Here is a 20,573-nt window from a genome sequence, read left to right on the forward strand (position 1 = left end):
CTTCTTTATGTGCTTTGATTTATGAAAGAAGTGGGAAATGGCCCATCTTTGATCAAATAAATCTGACTTTAACAGTAGGTGGTGGAAGGAACGTGTGATGTGCCCACCAAAGCACAAGAAGAGGCTTCATCTTGGGAGCAACTCACCTCTGAAAGCTTGTCTTTGCACAGCGGACAGTGAGGGGCGTGGTCCAGGCAGCGTTCAAGGCATTTGAGGCAAAATGTATGTCCACAGGGTGTAGTGACAGGTTCAAAGAGCAACCTGGGAAGAAGATCATGAGTTTTCAGAAAGATATGTTCAGAGCAGACTTTCAAGTAAGCTACCCTTTTTTTAAGGATGCCTTACGCAGTTTCCATTCAAGCCCAGGAGGTATTCATATCCACTCTTCCTTTACATCTTCACTGGACTCTTAGAAAACAAATCAATTATTGCTGATATATACTGTACTGATTTTATTTTAAATTGGACACAACTAGAGTCATTTGAGAGAAGGAATCCCTGATTGAGAAGAGGCCTTCATTAGGCAAGGCTGGAGAGCATTTTCTTAACTAGTCATTGATGTGGCAGGAGACAGCCCACTGTGGGCGGTACCACCCTGCGTTCCATATAAAGCAGGCTGAGCAAGCCATGGAGAGCAAGCCAGTAAGCAGCATCCTTCCATGGCCTCTGCATCAGCTCCTGCTTCCTGGCTCCTGCCCTGTTTGAGTTCCTGTCCCAACTTCCTCCAGCAACAGACTATGGTTTGGAAGGTAGCCAAATAAACCTCCCCCACCAGATTGATTATTGTCATCGTGTTTTATCATAGAAATAGTAACTCAAATTAAGAAACACACACACATTTTAGGGGATGTGTGTGTGTTCACTAGTAGTACCTTGCGTGTAGTCATAGAATTCAGAAAGCCTTACCATTTTTAAAGAGTTGCACACATTCTGTACCAGCTTACCTCATGCACAGCGCACACTCAAAGTCAGCCGCATCAATTATGAACTCTGGCTCCTCTTCTAGAGAGTTTGTATTCCTCTGAGGTGAGGAATCTGCATCTGAAAAAGTTTCAAACATTATAAATAACCTCTGAACTTCTGAGACACACCATATAATGGATTTATTTCTTCAGGATAAAACGTGTCAATATCAGTGTTGGCGAATGGTACTAATACTAATGTGTGTGTATGTATATACATACACATACATATACATATGCTTATACATCATATATAGATACACATACACATACTTATACATACACATATACACATACATCATATACACATACAGATATATTCCAGCAAATATAAAAGAACTGATCAAGTTGGTACACATTATCCAGGACAATTAAAATTTAATATAAGTGTTCTCTGTTTCGATTTAAAGTCCCTACAAAATTAGCTCTAGAAAATGAGCTGGTCTCCTCATTTCCTTACGGGTTTTACTTGTGTGAAGGTCCTTTTAAAATCAGTTGAGGACTCATACTCTACCCTTTGATATCAGAACACAAGGTCAAGTAGCAGCTTGCTGACCTTTCTTGGGAATCTTCTCAGGGGTATTCACGTCACGCTCGCTGTCTTCCGCATCACTGGGAAGCTGCCTTTTCAAGGTGCTGCTCGGTGCAGCTGGGATGATGCCTTCCAACGCCTTTTTATCCTCTTCACAGTTGAGGCCCAGAATAAAATACAAGACGGAAGAATTGGCATTCTCTGGTGCATCAGACTTCTCAGATGGAGTCTGTGTAAATAGAAAAAGAGAGTCCTGAATATTCAAGAACCACGGGACAAGAAGAAACAAAACAAAACAAGACAAAACCTCTTAGAAATCTTTGGGAAGGGACTGTGGAGATGGCTTAGCAGCGGGTAAAGGGCTTGCTGGGCAGCAACAGAAGATGACACCCAGTGTTTATCCCCAGTCTCTGCCTGCACAAAATGGATCTCTGAGAAAAAAAGGAGGGACTCTTCGGCATGACTGGTTGTTTTCTATTGGCTGATCAGAAATGCTTCACACCTCTCATGTCCAAACAGATGATAACCCCTTTCTGAGAAGAGCAATCTTCTCATCTGTAGATATGCATCGATATATAAATCATATATCGTACATTCAGAGACCAGTCTCTGCTTTCTCTTCTCTGAGATGAAATAGTATCAGGTCTCTTGATATTCTAGAGTTGTTCCCCAAATGTTTGGAGATGTTTGGGGGGGCTCTAGAATTTCCATCACTGTCCCATTAGTCCCAATGATGTTACTTAAAAAAATAAAAAGATTTATTTATTTTATGTATGAATGTATGAGTACACTGTAGTTGTTTTTAGACACACAAGTAGAGGGCAGCAGCTGCCATTACAGATGGTTGTGAGCCAACATGTGGTTGCTGGTAATTGAACTCAGGACCTCTGGAAGAGCAGTCAGTGATCTTAACCACTGAGCCAACTCTTCAGTCCCAGTCAATGACTTTACTTAAAAGTTCTAACTAGTCACATCTAGGCCATATGACGCCATGACACACAAGGAACCGCCAATATAGTAAGCAACCCCGTGGCAGACACATGCACTCCACACCTCAGGACTGTCTGCATTAGCGTGACCGCCTGCTTCTTCGAGAGGTTCCTGGGGATTTGTCTGGCCATCACAAAGGGCCTTCGGTCCGGACTCGGTAGAAGATGTCTGTGTTTCATGCTCATTTTCTGAAGCTGAAAAGAACACCTCACATATTACCTGTAAAAATTTCAAAAACAGAAAATACATGCTCAAACACCCTGGAGGAAAAAGTCTCTAACACATTTTAATGGTTCAGAGCCAACAGAAGCCAGACAGACACAGAGACAGGATAATTGCCATATTCCACCTGCCGATCTTTTAAAATGTAAACATTCTGAAATCACAGACAGTGGATTACTAACTGTGCACTCTAATGCCTCTTCCTCTGTCTCACCAATGATAAAATACGAGCATCTGTCTTCTACTTGGGTCTATGAGCTGCGTCAAACCCCAAAGCATCACAGTTGAAGGCTTGAGAGTCTGCGGGAATCTCCGATTAAATCCAAGATGTCACCACCCACAGACTGAGAATTTTCTACAGGGCTACTCTGTTTATGGGCCAGGGAGCATCTGGTAACAGGCCAAGGATTCGGGCTCAAGATTTACGCACCATAACTGGGGAAGTGAAGCCAGCTAGGCATTCTGGCTGCCAAGCCTTGTAGACTCGGTGGAACCCAAGGGATTAATGCAAATGAAGAGAGGTGAATGACACCGGAGAAAACGTAGACAGGACTTGCTTTCAAACCCTTCTCTCTGCTCTTTATGCTGCCCTGCGACTGTGGCAGGTAAATAGTCTATGTAATTGCAAGCAGTACAGCCTCAGCAGGGATGTCAGAGTCTCTGCTTGGCTCTCCCATGGCTTCAGCAGAGCTGGGGTAGAGGGGCAGGACTGCATTTCAGGTACTTCAGTGGACTGATGTTAGGGGAGAAACAGCACATGGTAAGCAGTACCAGGCCGGCAAGAATCTACAAAACCCTGGGACCTGAGCACCCAGGCTCCACTTGAGCTTGCTCTGACTCTTGGACAACAGTGGGGTGAGATCAGCTAGGAGGAGGAGCTCTGTGAGTGTGGCCAGCATGCGGGAGGAGGAGCTCAGCCTTTGCCACAGAAGACAGGAACCTGACTGCGGGACATCAGCAGACACCAGCCAACAGCGGGAGAAGGAAAGGCGGCTTCCCAGGAAGTTCTGCTTTAGACAAATCATGCGTATTTATTTCAGCTGACTACATTTCTAGCAGGATCAGATGGTGTGGTCTTATGGGTAAGATGCAAGCAAATCCCCTGCCGTGAGCACAGGGATTAAACATCAACAGGTGGCTGCCAGGTGTAGATGATGGGGGGGTTGGGGGTAAAGGAGAAAGCTCACAAGGACTGTGGCAACCTTCTTTTGTGAGAAAACTTTCAAAGAAAGAAAGCCGTTCTTAAGGATCTAAAGCAGAGGGGAAAACCGACTTGTGTTCTAACGTGCCACATATAAAATGCACTAATCAGCCAAAATTATAATGTAGATGTATTGGCAGCTCCTTAAAGAAAACCTCGTTAACACGGGAACGCTGACAAAGATAAACAAAAGCCCCCAGCTGATGGAAATGCCCCATAAAGGCCATGAGTACTGTCACCGCAGCTGGCAAGGCTGGAGTCCTACACTAAGCACGATGCATCGGTATATGTATGCACTGTGCTGAAAAAGCTGGGCTTAAAGCCACAGGCGAGTCTGCATGAACTGTACATGTGTCACTCTCTTACTGGCTCCTTCACAAGCCCTATCAATGCTCAATCTCCACAGCCCCGTGCTGCAAGGTGGCCTCACACACCAATCTCATCACAACTGGGGTGTGTGTGCACTGTCTCTTCACACACTCTGCCGAGTACCCAGTTAGACGTTACCCAATGCAGTACTATTGACACCTCATGGGCATTTGAAATTTGCTGCTCTCACAGACCAAGCCACATGTCACGGGTGGTACCCAAAGGAGGAAGTCGCCTATGAGAACGTGTACCTTCTGCGTTTCTTTCCTCGCAGAGTTGCACTCAGGATTTAAAGCAAGGCAGTAGATAAATTCCTTTAGCACTTCTTTACTTCTTCCCAGTCCAGAAAGAATCTGGGCTTTTATATGGTGGCCCTGGATTTACCCAAAGACAAAGAATACATTTTAAAACACAGCAAGATTATATACATCTGGCTACAACAGCCCTGATTAGGTAGATGTGTGTATATTGTATCTCCCTGTCTTGATAACAGACAAGCTTCACTATTTAATAAATACACCTACACCTAGAATGCAGGGATGCCTGTAACTGATATTTGCACCCAAAGAAATTCTAAAGGACATGCTAAGAAAGATAAAGAAATCTGTCACCTTAATTTTATTATGATATTTATGAAATTCATAAAATTTATAAAAACTCGAATAGCTAAAGCAACCTTGAACAAAATATCAAAGTTTATATTTATATCAAATATAAACTATAACAAGTAAAACAGTTATGATTTCTGTATACTAATATTTACCAGTCCTTAGATGTGTACACTACAGACGTAGATACTCAGAGGCCAGAAGGCAGTGTGACTGAGTGGTACATCTTTTTGACTTTTATTTGATATTCTCCTATCTTTTTTAGGCAAATACCCGCTCAACATCCTTAACCATGTAACCTGTTGTGTGAATTCTTGCTGAGTCGGCAGGATCACCTTCCATGGGCTGAGCAGAATTCCTCTCTATCCTAAGTCTCACATGCTTCGAGTGTGCGCCTGCCCTTCTTCTCCACACCAGCTATCTTCTGAGGATCAGGAGTTTTTAGAATGTGGGTTTTCCGGTTCCATTTGTTGACTGCCATTCTTCCTTTATTCCCTTCCTTCCGTTCACCCGGGCTGAGTAAGATTTACTGTTTTTGTGTCTGCATGTGGAGGTTTATGTGTATATGCTGTATATATGTGCAGGTTTCTGAAGACACTGGAGAAGGTGTTGCATGCCCTGGAGCTGGAATTGAAGGCTGCAAACAGCAAGACTCCTGGAAGAGCAGCACACACTCTCACTCACCAAGACATCTCCAGGCCCTCGCCTTGGTTTAATTGGCTCTTTTATATCTGGTTTTGTGAGTTAAGAGACTAGATTTGGGACCTTTCTCCTTTAACAGGAGATGATAATACTGTACATTTCCCTCTAAGAACGGCTTTAATTGCATATAAAAAGCTAAATGTATAATGTATTTTATCATTAATATAAATGTCGGATAGTTCCCTATTCATTTCTTCTCTGTCCAAAGGATTGTTTAAGAAACACGTTGCAGACAAACAGATTTCCTAGCCTTTTGTGATCCTGTTAACTTTGAATTTTAGTTGTTTTGAGAGAAACTTCATTTGAAGATTTCAATATTTTGAATCTTGATACTGTTCTGTGCACATTGGATCCAATGGGTATTAAAGGATGTTTGCTATATAGTTAACTGCATTGTTCTACAAGTTTCAATTAGATTGACATGAAGTCTCCCGGAGCATCTCAAATATTCCGTCAGTGTCTTCTGATATGCTTTGAGACCATATGGCCATTTAATTTTTGCAATCTTTGTGTTTTCAAACTGCATTTGTACAGCCATTTAAATCTTCCCTTGTCTTCTCATTTAGCATGAATTTCTAGTAGATTCCATTTTGTGGATGTTGCTTTGCAGGCACACTGATGTATTCCCTTCCCATGTTGGATATGGGAATATGAATATGCCTTCCCATGTTGAATATGCTGTTCCCATGTTGACTGGCATCCTTGACTTCTGAGACATCAACCATCTATCTTGCAGTTCCCATGTTGTCTGATGTCCATGATTCCTCATGAGATGCCAACTGTCCGTCTTGCTGTTTCCCCATAATGCCATGTTTTGTTACATTCAAGACCCTTAACAATTCCGGCTTGAATAGCAGGCTGATTGTGATTTGAGTTTATTTTGAGTGTTTGTTGTTGTTGTTGTTGTTTATTTCATGAAACTGAAATAAATGGTCCCCACTAAATTTAAAAGCTATTACCTTTTCAAGTTTTCCTCTCTCCATTTCTCTCTTCTCCTATGGTTCCAACTGGACATTGCTTATGCCTTTTTATGATCCCACAGAAGTGATGCATTTCTCTTTCTGTTCTGTTCCTTAGATCGGGTCTTCACTTTCTCCGTAACTATCCTGTATTTCACCTTCTCTGCACAATGTGCCATTCATTATTTACCTACTCATAACTTTCAACCATCATTTTGAGGTCAGTTTTCCTGTTGGGTTTGCTATTATTCACAGGGTGTCATATTTTTCTTCAGTTCTTTGGATTTATTTTCATGTATCTTTTGGACTTATTTATACAAGGTATACATTTATAAACCCAATCTGTGAAACTGGAAATGTTCCTAAACGCAAAACACCTTCAGCACTGGCCCAACGTCACCAGCAGAAAGTCTCAAGACTTAAAGCTTTGTTTCATGCACAAAATTTTACACATACTGTATTAAGTTATATACAATTTTTAACCACTTTTGTAATCTGTATATAAAGCATAAAGTACATGCTTATAGTTGACTCTTCCTTGAGTTATTTATATATGGAACTGTCCTCAAAATATAAAAGTATTCAAAATCCCAAATACATCTGCTCCCAGGCATTTTGAACAAGGATTTTGAGACTATGCTGACTGCAGATTATTGAGCTAAATATATTATGTGCCAAGAATAAAGCACATTACTGTTTAAGCATTCTCTGAATCCAGGAGTAAAGTTGGTCTGGTAAATTAGATTTAGTATGAAGTAATTGCTGAATTCAGATTACTATAAAACAGAGAAGGTATGCACTAACTTCAGGTGCCTCATCATAATCACACTAACTTAAGAATAAAAACACCATCATCTAGTGCTGGGATGATGTCTTAGTGTGCACAGTGCTCACTGCACAAGTGTGAGGGTTTGAGTTCTCATGCTACCATCTGTGTGAAAACAGCTGGGAGGGTAGCATCCTGGGGGGCGGGGGAGATCCCAGGGGTAGCTTACCAGCCAGTCCATCTAATGACTGAGCTCAAGGCTCAGTGAGAGACCCTGAATCGAAATACAAGGTAGAGAAGCAATGGAAAAGACATCTCAATGTCTCTGGCCTCTACCTGTACCTACACAGGTGAGTATGACAGTACACATGCACATACATGCACTTATGTACACACATGCAAACACACACATACATGTACATACATGCATGCATGCTCATATCATATTCTCACACATACACATTCATATGCACACACATATGCACTCACACGCATGTACTGCCACACACACACATACATGCATACTCACTCATGTACACACCCACCCACAACCACACATGTTCACACATGCACTCATACGTATTCATATACATTCACCACACATGCATTTACATGCATGCACACACATACCCACACACCTAAACATACATCCCATAACCTTAATCAGACAGATCGTTACAAGACCAATTGACAAGCATAAATCACCTTGGTCAGGAGAGGTTCCCTCTGACAAACTGCATCCGCATCCTGCAGGGCTTGCTCATAGTTCTTCATGGTTAAATATAACTCAGCTCGCAGCAGCAATAGTGAGCTGTCATCGGGGGCTGGTAGACAGGAGAGATACAAATGACTGAATTTTAAAATACATTGTTTCCAGACATTAAAATTATTAAGTCAGAAAACAAGCACACAGACAGATCTGAAGCAACTCTTCCCTGTGCTCAAAGTTAAACAGATATAAGTTACAGTTTCCTTCAGGAAAATAGAAACAACTTTAACTAGACTCCAGAATGCATCAAGAAAAATATACGGACTGTTCCTTTAAGCACACTAGGACAATATCCAATAATAAGTCAAGTACTTATTTAACCCAATAATCCTAATCTAATATGCTTTCGAATCTGAGCTTCAGGTTTGAGGGTATTTCAAATTTAAAATTTTTAAGTTGGAGATGGTAGACACTCAAAATGGGAAACAGAGCCTTTAACATGTGAAACACTTCTAGACTCAACTATTTTATGCCAGAGAAAGCCATGCTGCATAATTAGGTATTTTTTAAAGGGACACCTTAAATACATTTCATGGGAAGCCCACGCTTTACAAACCAACAGAGGGGGCTGGGAGATGGCTTTCAGTGAGTGCTAGCCACACAAGAATGAAGACCTCAGCCTGGATCCAAGCACCGAAGTAAAAAGAGTCGGGTGCACAGGAACACACTTGCAGTCACAGCTGTGAGGTGGCAAAGCAGAGCTTGTTGGTCCTCAGTCGTGGACACCTGGATTCAGGAAGTGACCTCACCTCAAAATGAAGTGGCAAGCATGTGAGAGAAACAGCTGACACCGAAGTCTGGCCTCCACCTTCACGTGTACCTACACTCTACACACGTGAACTGTACCTAAGGAAGGACGCCACCAGACAGACTGGTGAGCATGGCTCTGGCAGGCCTTCCTCCTCTTCCCCCATTCCCTCTGCCTTGCTAAAACTGTTAGATTACATTCTTAAAGCTGGCTCCCAAGACCCATTCCCTTATTTGGCCACTTCCTTCTCCTGAGACTGACTACCAAGAAAACAGCTGTCAAAGTATTAAAGGCTAGCAATCAGAAGCCCCCTTTGGCTCTCCTAATTAACATGCTCAATTAGAATTAAACACCCGGGGTTTCCCCTTGTACCTTTATGAATTGCCATTTGCCCATGGGTCATGTCTGTCTCCTCTCTATCCAGAGGCAGTCCTTTATCCTCTCCTCCCCTCCCTTTCCCCTTTTCTCCTCTTCCTCTTCTTCTGGCTGCCATCTTTGTTCCTTTGTCTCTGCCTTTTGTCCCTCTGAAGCAGATAAATCTCTGTGTGCTAAGAATTTGGTCTTAGGGTGTCTTGTGCAGACACTGGTCCTTTCAAATATACACACAACCAAGAGAATTCAACAGAAGAGTAAAACTGCCGGAAACAGTCTTTGAGTCATTTCTGCTCCTGTAAGTAACCACAATAAAACTCATTGGTTCAACAATTTGGACTTCGTCAATATCTGTGTTTAGACTATCATAGGCTGAGCAGATATGGTGTGTGTGTGTGTGTGTGTGTGTGTGTGTGTGTGTGCGCGCGCGCGCACGTGAGAGAGAGAAAGAAAGAGAGAGAGACAGAGCGACACAGAGAGAGACAGAGAGACACAGAGAGAGACAGAGAGACAGAGAGAGACAGAGAGAGATCTCCCAGGAAAAGTCTTCCCATATGACACTCACTTGCTCATTCTTGTCTCTAGTAATACAGATCTATGATGGAATTCTTTGGTACAGGAAGAATATTTCCCTTAATGTTCATGGCTCTCTCTCCCAACATCAACATCAAGTGAAAATGTCTATGTTAGTTATGATCCACAATAAGACTATAAGTTCAATCATTGACAATGTATATATAGACTGAGAGGCACTCACTGACAGAACTCACAAGCAAGCATTTTTTAGAGCTTTTTATGTATGTGTATGGGTGATTTTCCTTCATGTAAATCTGTACACCACATGCATGTCTGGTGACCACTGAGGCCAGAAGGAGGCACCAAATCTCCGGAAACTAGAATTACAGATGGTTGTGAGCTCTGGAAATCCAACGTAGGACCTCTGGGAGCTTAACCAGTGCTCTTAACCTCTGAGTCATCTCTCCAACCCCAAGTGTATTTTTTAAACAATATTTTCTCTATTCTTGAGAATCTGTACATGAATACAGTAGACTATGAGCACATCCCCCACTCTCTCCTCATTCCTGCTTCACTGACACCCTTCCCAACTTCAAGACATCTACGGGCTGCAGGGACACTTTTCCTCCCCACACTCTCTCATTCCCCCTAAGGATACCTTTAGAAAACCTCCAGTCTCTACACCTGGCACCCAACCTGAAGGGCTCTAGACTTGTTCACCTTTGCATTCAAGCTTGGCCTCAAGACCCCTTAGGTAACTGATTCCAAGGGCCACCTAATGGCGCCTCGACCCCAATCTAATTTGAGATGTTCACAAATGCTGTAGCAATAGGGGAAATGGAAGGAGATTCCCTATGTCCAAGCTCTCTCTTTTTTAAAAAATGATTATTTATTTAATGTATATAAGTATACTGTCACTGTCTTCAGACACACTATAAGAAGGCATCAAATCCCATTACAGATGACTGTGAATTGGGAAGTAGTCTCAGGACCTCTGGAAGAGCAATCAATGCATTTAACTGCTGAGCCATCTCTGTAGTCCCCCAAGCTCTTACCTCCATTTCAAATTGTTTTTCTGTCCTTCCTGCTCCCTGAAAAAGCTCCTTCTGGATACGGAGTCTGAACATAGTATCTCAGATGGGAGATGGGAGTCATGCGAAATGCATTTGGCGTAGCTGTCCATCAAGCAAGAGCAAAACACAGAGTATACACCCCACTCTCAACTCCTGGGTGTAGCCAGGATAGAAGAAGTGCTCTAACACTCTTTAAAGATGCTTACTTCCTTAACATGATCCCTCCTAGATGATACTGATCCCTCCTCCTTTCTGTCCCCATGGTCGCTCCATCTCTCATTTAGACTTTAGCCTCTGCATATCATCTACCTAACAGGATGGTTCCTGGCTGCTTTGGAATTCTGGTTGTGTCCTTCCCAGGTCAAACCATTTATAGCCTTACCCACTGGATGACTAGACTCTCTCTAACCCTGCCATTTGTGTCTGAATGTTCACAACACCTCGATCTCTGCAGCACTCGAGTTCACAGCTGCCCACCTGCTGGGTGGTCTTAAGCCCTGGCATTCCTTTTTCAAAACCTAGGTGTAGTACCTGCTGAATAATCCTTTTGCCAGTCCCCATAACTACTGGAACTACAAGCCAAGCTTCAGAGACAAATCCATGGAGACCCACACCCTGTGCCCACTGCATTAGTTTCTCTCAGATCCGGACAGTCAGGCAACTAGTTCTCTTGAGTTTTTCACACAGCCCATATTGTGTGCAGACAATTTACTTTCTTTTGCTGTATTATTTTTAACCCTTCACTCTCAAGTAAAGTACTGAGAGTTGACCCTCACCCCTCCTCCTTCAGTGGGGATTTAATCCCGAGTCTCGCTGCCAGCTACTCTTAAATTTAAAAGACCATGAATGTCCAGGGCTGGGGACATGGCTCAGTAGTTAAGAACACCGGATGCTCTTCCAGAAGATCTGGGTTCGATTCCCAGCACCCACATGGTGGCTCGTATCCGTCTGTAACTCCAGTCCCAGGAGATGCCATACCCTCTTCTGTCACCTGATGGCAGAACATGCACATGTGTGACGTGGCTAAGATTATGATGCTGTTTTGTCCTGACTTTATTTCGAGACATTCCTCGACCTTCCATCCCAGTAGCCACAGCCACCTTGGCAGTGCTTTTGATGGGATTGTTCATGCCCTGACCATGTCCAGATGTATTAACCAGAGCAGCTGATGTCTGTGCTGGCTGAAACATAAAACTGAACTAACTAAGTGTAAGTGTAAATTAGAAATAATTGTCTGGTGGTGACTGGGAAGTGCCACGAAGCTCTGTAAAAACACAGATGTTCTGACCTTCAAAAAAAAAAAAAAAAAAAAAAAAAGGATGTAGTAACTGTGGGTTCTGTCTTTAATGCTGTACCCGTGGGCTTCTGCACTAAGAGACTGAGGAATGAGCTGGCTCTTGGTCACCAGCTTCAATAGGGATGCATATGGCTTCTAATGGGTTTAGTTGGTGTGTTCTTCAGTAACTCCCTCACATGGATCATTCCACACGCCTGTGAAACATCTATAAAGTCTTCAAATTAAAGATTACTTCCAATCACTGCTAACATTAGCCAGGCTGCCTCCTGTCCCAGATTCCTAGCAGCGGGTGCTATGTTCCAGGAGGGTGTCACAGGATCTGAGAGGAAGGGCTGTGTCTTCCTCATCCCACTTCAGGGGATTATGGTGGGTGATGTCGAATTATCCTCATACTCTTAAAAGCAGGCTGCTAGACTCAGGCATTACTCAGGATTTCTTGTCTATGCACATGTATAAGATTGGTTCACACATCTCATAAAAGGAGATGCTGTAAACATCCCTGGCGTTTTCTATGGTCTGGGATATAAAGGAATCAAGCTCTGAGAGTCTCCATGCCTTGCTGGAAGACAACAGTCCCCAGCAACATTACAGCTTTTTCAGATTAGTCATTCACACCACCCTTTCTTCCTGGGCCAGTGTGATGTGATCACTCATATTTTCCTGTGTGAGAAAATGCATCTATCTATCTATCGATTTACAGTCTGTCATAAACCATTGTGATGAACCACACTGATTCATTGCTGATGCTACGAGTGCCCTGTGTTTTCCCTCAAATTTTCTTGTCTATTCCTGGCTTAGGTGATGACCCAGCTTGATCAGTTTACCAGTGCTATTCCTTAACAGAGTAAGTATAGCAGCTCACGCAGACGTAACCAGAGCACAAAGCTTCGTGACAGATTGCACAGACCTCAGGTGCAAGGCCTGGCTCTGAAATCCACCATCTCTCCACTTTTACAAGCTACAGGCTAGCTCAGTCCTGAAGTTGACTGGGTGGAGGATCTCTTTCTGCTCTTTCAAGTCATTCTTTTCTAGCAACAAAGTCTCCTCTTCACATCCCAAAGGCTGCTTCTCCTGGAGTCCCAAATTAATGAGATGCACTTCTCACATAGACATCGAATGAACCAAACCATTTTCTAAGTGTGGAAAGACTCAAACTGATGAAATGGAGGGAAACTGCCCATAAATCACTCGAAAAATCAATGGAAGAGCAAGATTTAATTCTTTAGTGTGGAGGGAATGTATGTCAGAAATCGTACGTGCATACCTGCCAAGTCACAGACCCCGATTTCAGAAGGGTCATCAGTTAAGTCGGCTGTAACAAGGTGTCAGGAGACTCCTGAGACACTGACAGTGAGACAATGAGAAGAACGTATATTCTATATTTCCAGGTTATTGAAGGCTGCTCGGGGTGAGCCTGCACCATGCCACGCCCACACAGAATGCGGTTACTGTTCTGCTGCAAATGCTGTAGAATGTGTGAGAGAGGTGCAGTAGGGAACCACGGCATTTAAAAGGAGTCCAGTTAACCAACATCTAAAGCTGTAAGACTTCGAACAGCAACTGTGAGTGGCAACACTCTCGGGAGCTGCCTACTCAGGGTGATGATAAAGGACTGAATGAGCCCACATCTTAACCGTGTGTATTCTGAAGTTTTGTTTGAGTGACCGTGAGATCACCACCCAGGCCATTTGAAGGAGTTCCCTCGTGTGTGCTTTTACTCGGCAGATCCCTGGTAAGAGGGACCACCCTTCTGACTCTGTCACTAGCAGATGATGTGAACACCTTTCTGTCATTTCAGACTTCTGAGGAGTTTGTTGCTTACAGTTTTTTTTTTTGTTTGTTTTTGTTTTCTATTTGCTCTTTGTTACAGATATAATCATCATTGATCTTCCTATATTAACCTTCTATTCAACAATCTCGATAATTTTCTTGGAATTTCTGGTAGTTCTGCTGTGGCGTGCTGATAAGGCACCTGCGGGTGAGAGTTTTAACTTTTCCAATCGAACACTTTTGTATTTTCCGCTCAGGGCATTGGCTAGCACCTTAGGTTTAATGCTAGGTAGCAGACATGACAGTGCGCGCCTCTGTGCCTTTTTTAGGAAGATTCAGTTTCTACATCATAGGGGAACTCGGTTTTTACATCAAGCCTGTCATGGCTCCACAGACTCTGTGAGTGTTTCTAAACAAATTTTAAAAGTTGTTTTTTATTCCTCATTTTCTGTGATATTTTTACGATGCACCACAACATTTCTCGCCCCCTTTTTTTTCTGTGTGTATGTGGGTTGGTCTACAAGGGTTACACAAAACCTAACCTCTACCTGCAATGTGTTGACCTCAAGGGTTATCACTGAGTTCAGCATGGGGGTGTTTTGTTGTTCGCAGCTTTGCTTGTTAGAAGCACTGGGTTATGTGGGGGGTTTTGTTGTTGTTGTTGTTGTTGTTTATTTGTTTGTTTTGGTCTTGCTGTTATCTTCTGCCATTAACCCCCCTCCCATTCTTCCCATATTCTTTGGACTCAATTTACTTTTCTTTTTCTAGCATCAGAATAGGAGCCAGGAGTTCACAGACTTGCAGCTGACCTGGGTACAACAGTGGTGTCGGGTTCTTGACGTTTATGTTTTTCTAATTAATTAATTAGCAAGTGTAGATATGCACACGGCACCATGCACATGCGGACGTCGGACAACTCTTGGGAACTTGTTCTCTCTTGAAGCCCTGTAGGAACTGAGGATCCATGTTAGATGGCCAGGCCTCTGCACACGCGTCTATCCATTGAGTCATCTCACCAGCCCAATATGATGCCTTCATTACCATCCGGATCAAAGGTTTCCTTATTTTAATTGTGATTTCTTATCTGATCCACTTGTAACCATGTGCTTGGAGGTCTCCATATTGGTATTCTGCAGTATTGTTAAGGAGCATTAAGAGGTGGGGCCTAATGAAGAGATCGGGCTAATGAGGTCATCACAGTAGGCTAGTTACCACCATCGAAGCGAGCTCCATGCTCCCCACTACGTCTCCCCATGCAATGCCCTCTGCTACGACAGAGCAGGAACCTCAGCAGATGCTAGCTAGCACTTTGATACTTGGGTTTCTTAGCCCTCACGACGACGTGAAATCAATGTCTTTCCTTTATAAATTAGCCAATTTGTGGTATTTTGTCACAGCATCAGAAAACAAGAGTTTTCACTTAGTTAGTTTCACTTAACTAAGGTAAGTGATGTTTGCAACACGTTTCCAAATATCTGAAGAGAGTGTGCTCATCAGTTGCTTAGCTTTCCGTTAGGTTTAGTGTTCAGACAATTCAACCTGTTTGATTTCAACATACAATATCGGTTTATCTTTCAGGAGTCGGTCTACAGAGCAACAGACCCACGGTCCAGTGAGTTTGAACGGGTGACATATTCTCCAGGTACTCTATGTAGTAACACCTACAAAATAAACACCCAGGTATCTTACTCCAACCCCGTCGTCTCACCAATTCTTTTCCTTTACTTCTCTCGCCTGGTTTGTGTGTGACACACACTCACCAGGTGCACACTTGGAACACTGCCTTTTCCCCATTGAACCAGATCAAGCATCCCAAACACCTCCACCCCTCCTAATGCACTTTGCCTTTCGTTTACCTGATGCCAACTTTGTCATGCCTCAGCTCTTTCTGTCTTTGTATATGTTTATTATCAGTCTGAACCTTCTTGTCTTTATATCAAAAGTTCTTATGATAAATAAGCACTATATAGCCAGGCTTCACTTAGTCCAGTCCAACAGTATTTTAGTGGAATATTCAGATCACTCACAGTGTAAAGTAAATCCTCATTTTCCAGGGGTCTCATTTGATCCCGACTACTAAGTTCTTTTTAAAAAGATCATTGATTGTGTATGTCTGAGTGGGGAGGGCATTGTCTTGCTGTGGAGCTCACTATCTGCAGCCCTTTACGACGATGGGGTGTCTGACAGAACTCAGACTCCCCAGGTCGGTGTCTTTACCCGCTGAGCCATCTCAGTGGCCTCTTTATTTCCCTACCAGTTAGATGGATCGGATACTAGTTGTTTCAACTAGAGCTTTTAAATTTCAACATTTTATCTTTCTGACAGTTGCTCGACTGATTACAATATACAAAGTGACCAGCAGATGTCTGGCATTGTTATCAGAAGAGGCAGCACATTTACCACACCATACTTATTGCTCATCCTGGCTGTGCGATCCCTCCATGTTTTGTCTTGGTGTGAGTTATACATGCCACAAAATACCATTTTTTTTCATTCATAGGCACACATTTCTCATCTCCACCCTTAATACTTGGGACACTTTTCTTCAGTGAAGCCTTTCCCTCAGGAGCCTACAAAGCTCAATTCTGAAACCAATCTCGACCTTCATCTTTGCCTGCAGCTTTGGCCTACAACATCTTGAGTTCCTTTCCATTTGTGAAGGGCATTTCTGGTTGAAAGATGACTCCTGGATAGGCTTTTTAATTCTTTATTTGCTGATTCTTTTGGTAATTTTAAAATGCCATCCCTGTCTTCAGGCTTTATTAACTTTGTGTGGAAGTCAGCTGTCATCTTCTCTAACTGTTTTCAAACTTTTCCTTACGTTGGGAATCAGTGAGTCACAGTTTTACAACAACTTCGGGAAAAACCTTGATTTTTCTTTTTCTTTACATATTCTCCTGGCTTTTCTCTTCCCTCTTCATCCAGGGTTCCAGCTTCATAGGCCTCAGAACCTTCTGTGTTCCACACAGTCCTGCTCTATTCCATCTTGGTCTCACTGCGATCTAGTATGGACACGATCTGTTAATTTGTTCTTCGTTTCTTTTTCTTTTTTTTTTTTAAGATTTATTTATTTATTTTATGTATACAAGTACACTGTCGCTGTCTTCAGACACACCAGAAGAGGGCATCAGATCCCATTACAGATGGTTGTGAGTCACCATGTGGTTGCTGAGAATTGAACTCAGGAACTCTAGAAGAGCAGTCAGTGCTCTTAAGTGCTGAGCCATCTCTCCAGCCCCTTGGTTTCCTTTCTATTGCTATGATAAAGACAATGACTGAAAGCAACTTGGGGAAGAAAGGGTTTATTTGGCTTATATATCCCAGGTCACAGTCCACTGAGAGAAGCTGAAGTAGGAACTCAAGGCAGAAGCTGAGCTATGGAGGGATGTTGGTTACTAGCTTGCTCTGTTTTCTTGCTGCTCACACACCTTCCCAGGGATAGTACTGCCCACAGTGAGTTTTCCCCTTCCACAACAACCAGCAGTTAAGAATACGTTCCATAGGCTTGTCTACAGACCATTTAGACAGGGTCGTTTTCTTAATTGATATCCCCTCTTCATGGACAACTCTAGCTTCCATTAAGATGACAAAACTCTAGCTAACACAACCTATTTCTGGGATTTTTTTCACTGAAACTTTTGACGTGTGCAATCTGGTTAACTTCTGACATCAGACACAATTCCAGATTATCCAGTCTTTGTGTTTGTGTGTGTATGTTTGGATGTATGTATGTGTGTTTGTATATGTGTGTGTCTATGGATGTATGTGTGTGAATGTGTATATGTGTGTGTACATGTGTGTATGTGTGTGAGTGTTTATGTGTATGTGTGGATGTATCTTGTGAATGTGTCTGTATGTGTATGTATGTGTGAATGTGTGAATCTATTGTGTGAGTGTGTCTGTATATATATGTGTGTGCATGTCTGTATGTACGTGTGTGTTTGTGTGTATGTAGCCAATTATTTGCTGAACTCATTATATTTATATACATATCTGTCTTCTTTAACATATGTATTTATTTACTTACACTCACAACTTATTGGTAAAGATTACTCACAGAGCTTCTATGTAACTTGGGTGAATCTTACCTTGTCTGTGGAAGGAATCAAGGAAGAAGTGTTTGGGAAACAGTGATAATGATTACTACAAACAAACTCTCTAACCAAACATCTGTGGTCTTTCTTATTATATCAAAACATCTAATTTAAGCTAACACATCATAAAATTTAATAGTGTGTGTGTGTTTCTTTGTGTAGTGCTGGGAATCAAACTCATGGCCTCATAAATAATAAATATTCACACTACCACTGAGCTACATCCTCAGTCTCCTTTCTCATTTATGAACGTTGAAACCAGGAGACCTGATTTTCTTTTCTACTCTTTGAATAGAACCTTAACATGAGATATACTCAATATAAGTTATCATACAAATGTGTTGAAATTGTCAAGGCTTTAAACTTGTAAACTGAGTTCTAAAATACACATATACATACATGCATACAAAAACCCTTAAAACATAGTTATATGGTTTATGAAACTATCAGAAAGTTGACACACCTGTAATCTTCATTCCCAACTACATCACTGCTCACAGGTCCCCTAAGCTTCCTCCCACTCAACAGTCTCCTTACCCAAAATAACCACCACTCTTACCTCTTGCACCCTGTCTCGACTTGTGTACTGGCCCTCAAACAATTGGAATCGCAGTAAAAATGCTTTTGTGTATGGTGGTTGTTTCTTCTCTTCCTTTTCAGTTTTTTTTGGGGGGGTAGTGGTTCAGAATATGGAATCTGACACAATAAGCTGCCATTCTAGCCACTAAGTTATAGCCCCCACCCCATTCTTCTTTTCACTGTAAGACAGGGCTTTGAACCACACTATGGCCCAGGCAGGTAAACTTGCCATTCTCCTACCTCAAGCTCCAAGTAGCTGGGACTGCAGACAGACCTGTTCTAACCGACCTGGCAGCCTAGTTGCTCTCTCCCTGCAGTGTGTTTGTGGGGTTCCCGACGGTGTGTACCACAGCTACTTTGTTTCTTTCTCCTCAGGAAGCCATTAGAATATACTCACCCATTCTGCTCTTACTGGATACCTGTTTCCCACTTTAGCTCTTAATTTTTGTGTGCAAATGCTTTGCTACATGTATCTGTGCGCACTGGTTGGTTTCCAAGGAGATCAGAAGATGGGGCCAGATAACCTGGAACTTTGTAATTTCCCCCACGTGAATGCTGGGAAATGACCCTGGGGTCGAGAGCAAACAGTGGTCCTAACCAGAGAGCCATCTCTCTAGCCCTGGAAGCAACTTTAGTGATGGTACGTATACACTCTGTACAACCATTTGGTACAGATGTATATGTACCTCTTTGAAACTGTTAGGGACCAGTCATTGACAACATGGACACTACCGACCAATTTTCCAGGAAGATACTTTGCTTTCATCTTCTCCAACGTCTAAACACAGGTGAAGGACTTCGAATGAAAAACTCCTGTCTGACCTAAGGAGTGCAGGGAATGCAAAAACCACAACGGACTAAATAAATAAATAAATAAATAAATAAATAAGTCCTTTAAATACCGAGGATACATAAATAATATTTTCGATGCAGAGTTGAAGCCACTGTTTAAAATATTACTCGCTTCTGGTCAGTCTACTTAACATATCTGCCAGAAGATTTATTACACTACGCGCCTTACACTACAGGTCTTTGGCCTTGGGAAAGACACAGAGTGATGGCGTGTGACATTGGCCACCCTGTAGGGTGAGTCTGTGCACCTTACTACCTCTGGAATTAAAATGCTACCAGCCACCTCCCAGCCCCGTGGTCCCCCTCGAGGCTGACTCACCCATGTCCAGGGCCTGCTGGCACCTGAGCAGCGCGGCCTCGGGCTGCTGCTGGCGCTGTAGCCCCCGCGCCTGGCACGCCAGCCTGCGCAGGCGACAGTCGGCGGGGAAGCAGCGCTCCAGCAGCCCGCTCAGCACCACGTTCACGCGCCGGGCCTGCGCCCGCGCGGGCACCTGCTCCACGCAGCGCTTGCACACTGTGACCCCGCTGGACAGCGTCACCGGCTTGTAGAGCAGCCGCCCGCAGCGCGGACAGCCCAGCAGGTCGCGCGGCGCCACAGGCCCCGGGGCCCCGGCCCCACAGCCGCCCGGCCTCGCCGCCACAGGCGGCCGTTTCTCGCGCAGGCCCAGGGCGCGCGCCAGGCCGCTCGCCAGCTCCGACAGCTCTCCGGGCTGCAGCGGGCCGAGCAGCGCGGCGCCGCGGAACGCGCCGATGGCCTCGGGCAGGCGGCCCGCGCGGGCCAGCGCTTCCCCCAGCTGCAGGCACAGGCCGCGCTCCGGCTGCGCCAGGCCGGCCAGCAGCGAGCGGAAGAGCTCGGCCGCCACCTCGTAGTCGCCCGCGAGGAAGGCCGCGGAGCCCTGCCCCTGGGGCTCGGCCGAGGGCTCCTCGAGGCTGCTGCGCACGCCCTGCGGCTCCGCAGGCGCCGGCTCGGGGCTCATGGCGCAGAGACTGGAGTGCTCGGCGAGCGGAGCGCGGCCTCTGCCCTCTTCGTCTTCAGCCACGCGCGTCAGCGGACCGGGTGCTGCGAGCCGCGGGGACCACGCGCGACGGGCCCGGAGGAAACGCAGCGCAGCGCACGCTCGGACGAGGCGCCGTGCGCGTCCCAGTGGCTCACGTCAGCCAAGTGACCGTGGGAGCTTGGCGACCCCCTCAC

At 44.0% G+C, this 20,573-nt stretch overlaps 1 protein-coding gene across 1 annotated transcript in view; it reads right to left on the bottom strand.

Annotated features, from left to right (window-relative positions):
• The window catches only part of LONRF2 (LON peptidase N-terminal domain and ring finger 2), a gene marked incomplete at both ends in the record, with an annotated part of 34,314 nt that extends 13,956 nt beyond the window's left edge, over positions 1–20,358 (bottom strand). Inside the window, 7 exons of the mRNA XM_080916894.1 lie at positions 147–261; positions 945–1,041; positions 1,519–1,723; positions 2,548–2,703; positions 4,528–4,650; positions 8,017–8,135; positions 19,701–20,358. Of these exons, the coding sequence (XP_080773020.1) occupies positions 147–261; positions 945–1,041; positions 1,519–1,723; positions 2,548–2,703; positions 4,528–4,650; positions 8,017–8,135; positions 19,701–20,358 (1,473 nt within the window). The remainder of the gene's footprint in view (positions 1–146; positions 262–944; positions 1,042–1,518; positions 1,724–2,547; positions 2,704–4,527; positions 4,651–8,016; positions 8,136–19,700) is intronic.
• Between the last annotated feature and the right edge of the window lie 215 nt (positions 20,359–20,573).

This window comes from Micromys minutus (assembly GCF_963924665.1).
Source record: "Micromys minutus genome assembly, chromosome: 5".
Classification (NCBI taxonomy): domain Eukaryota; kingdom Metazoa; phylum Chordata; class Mammalia; order Rodentia; family Muridae; genus Micromys; species Micromys minutus.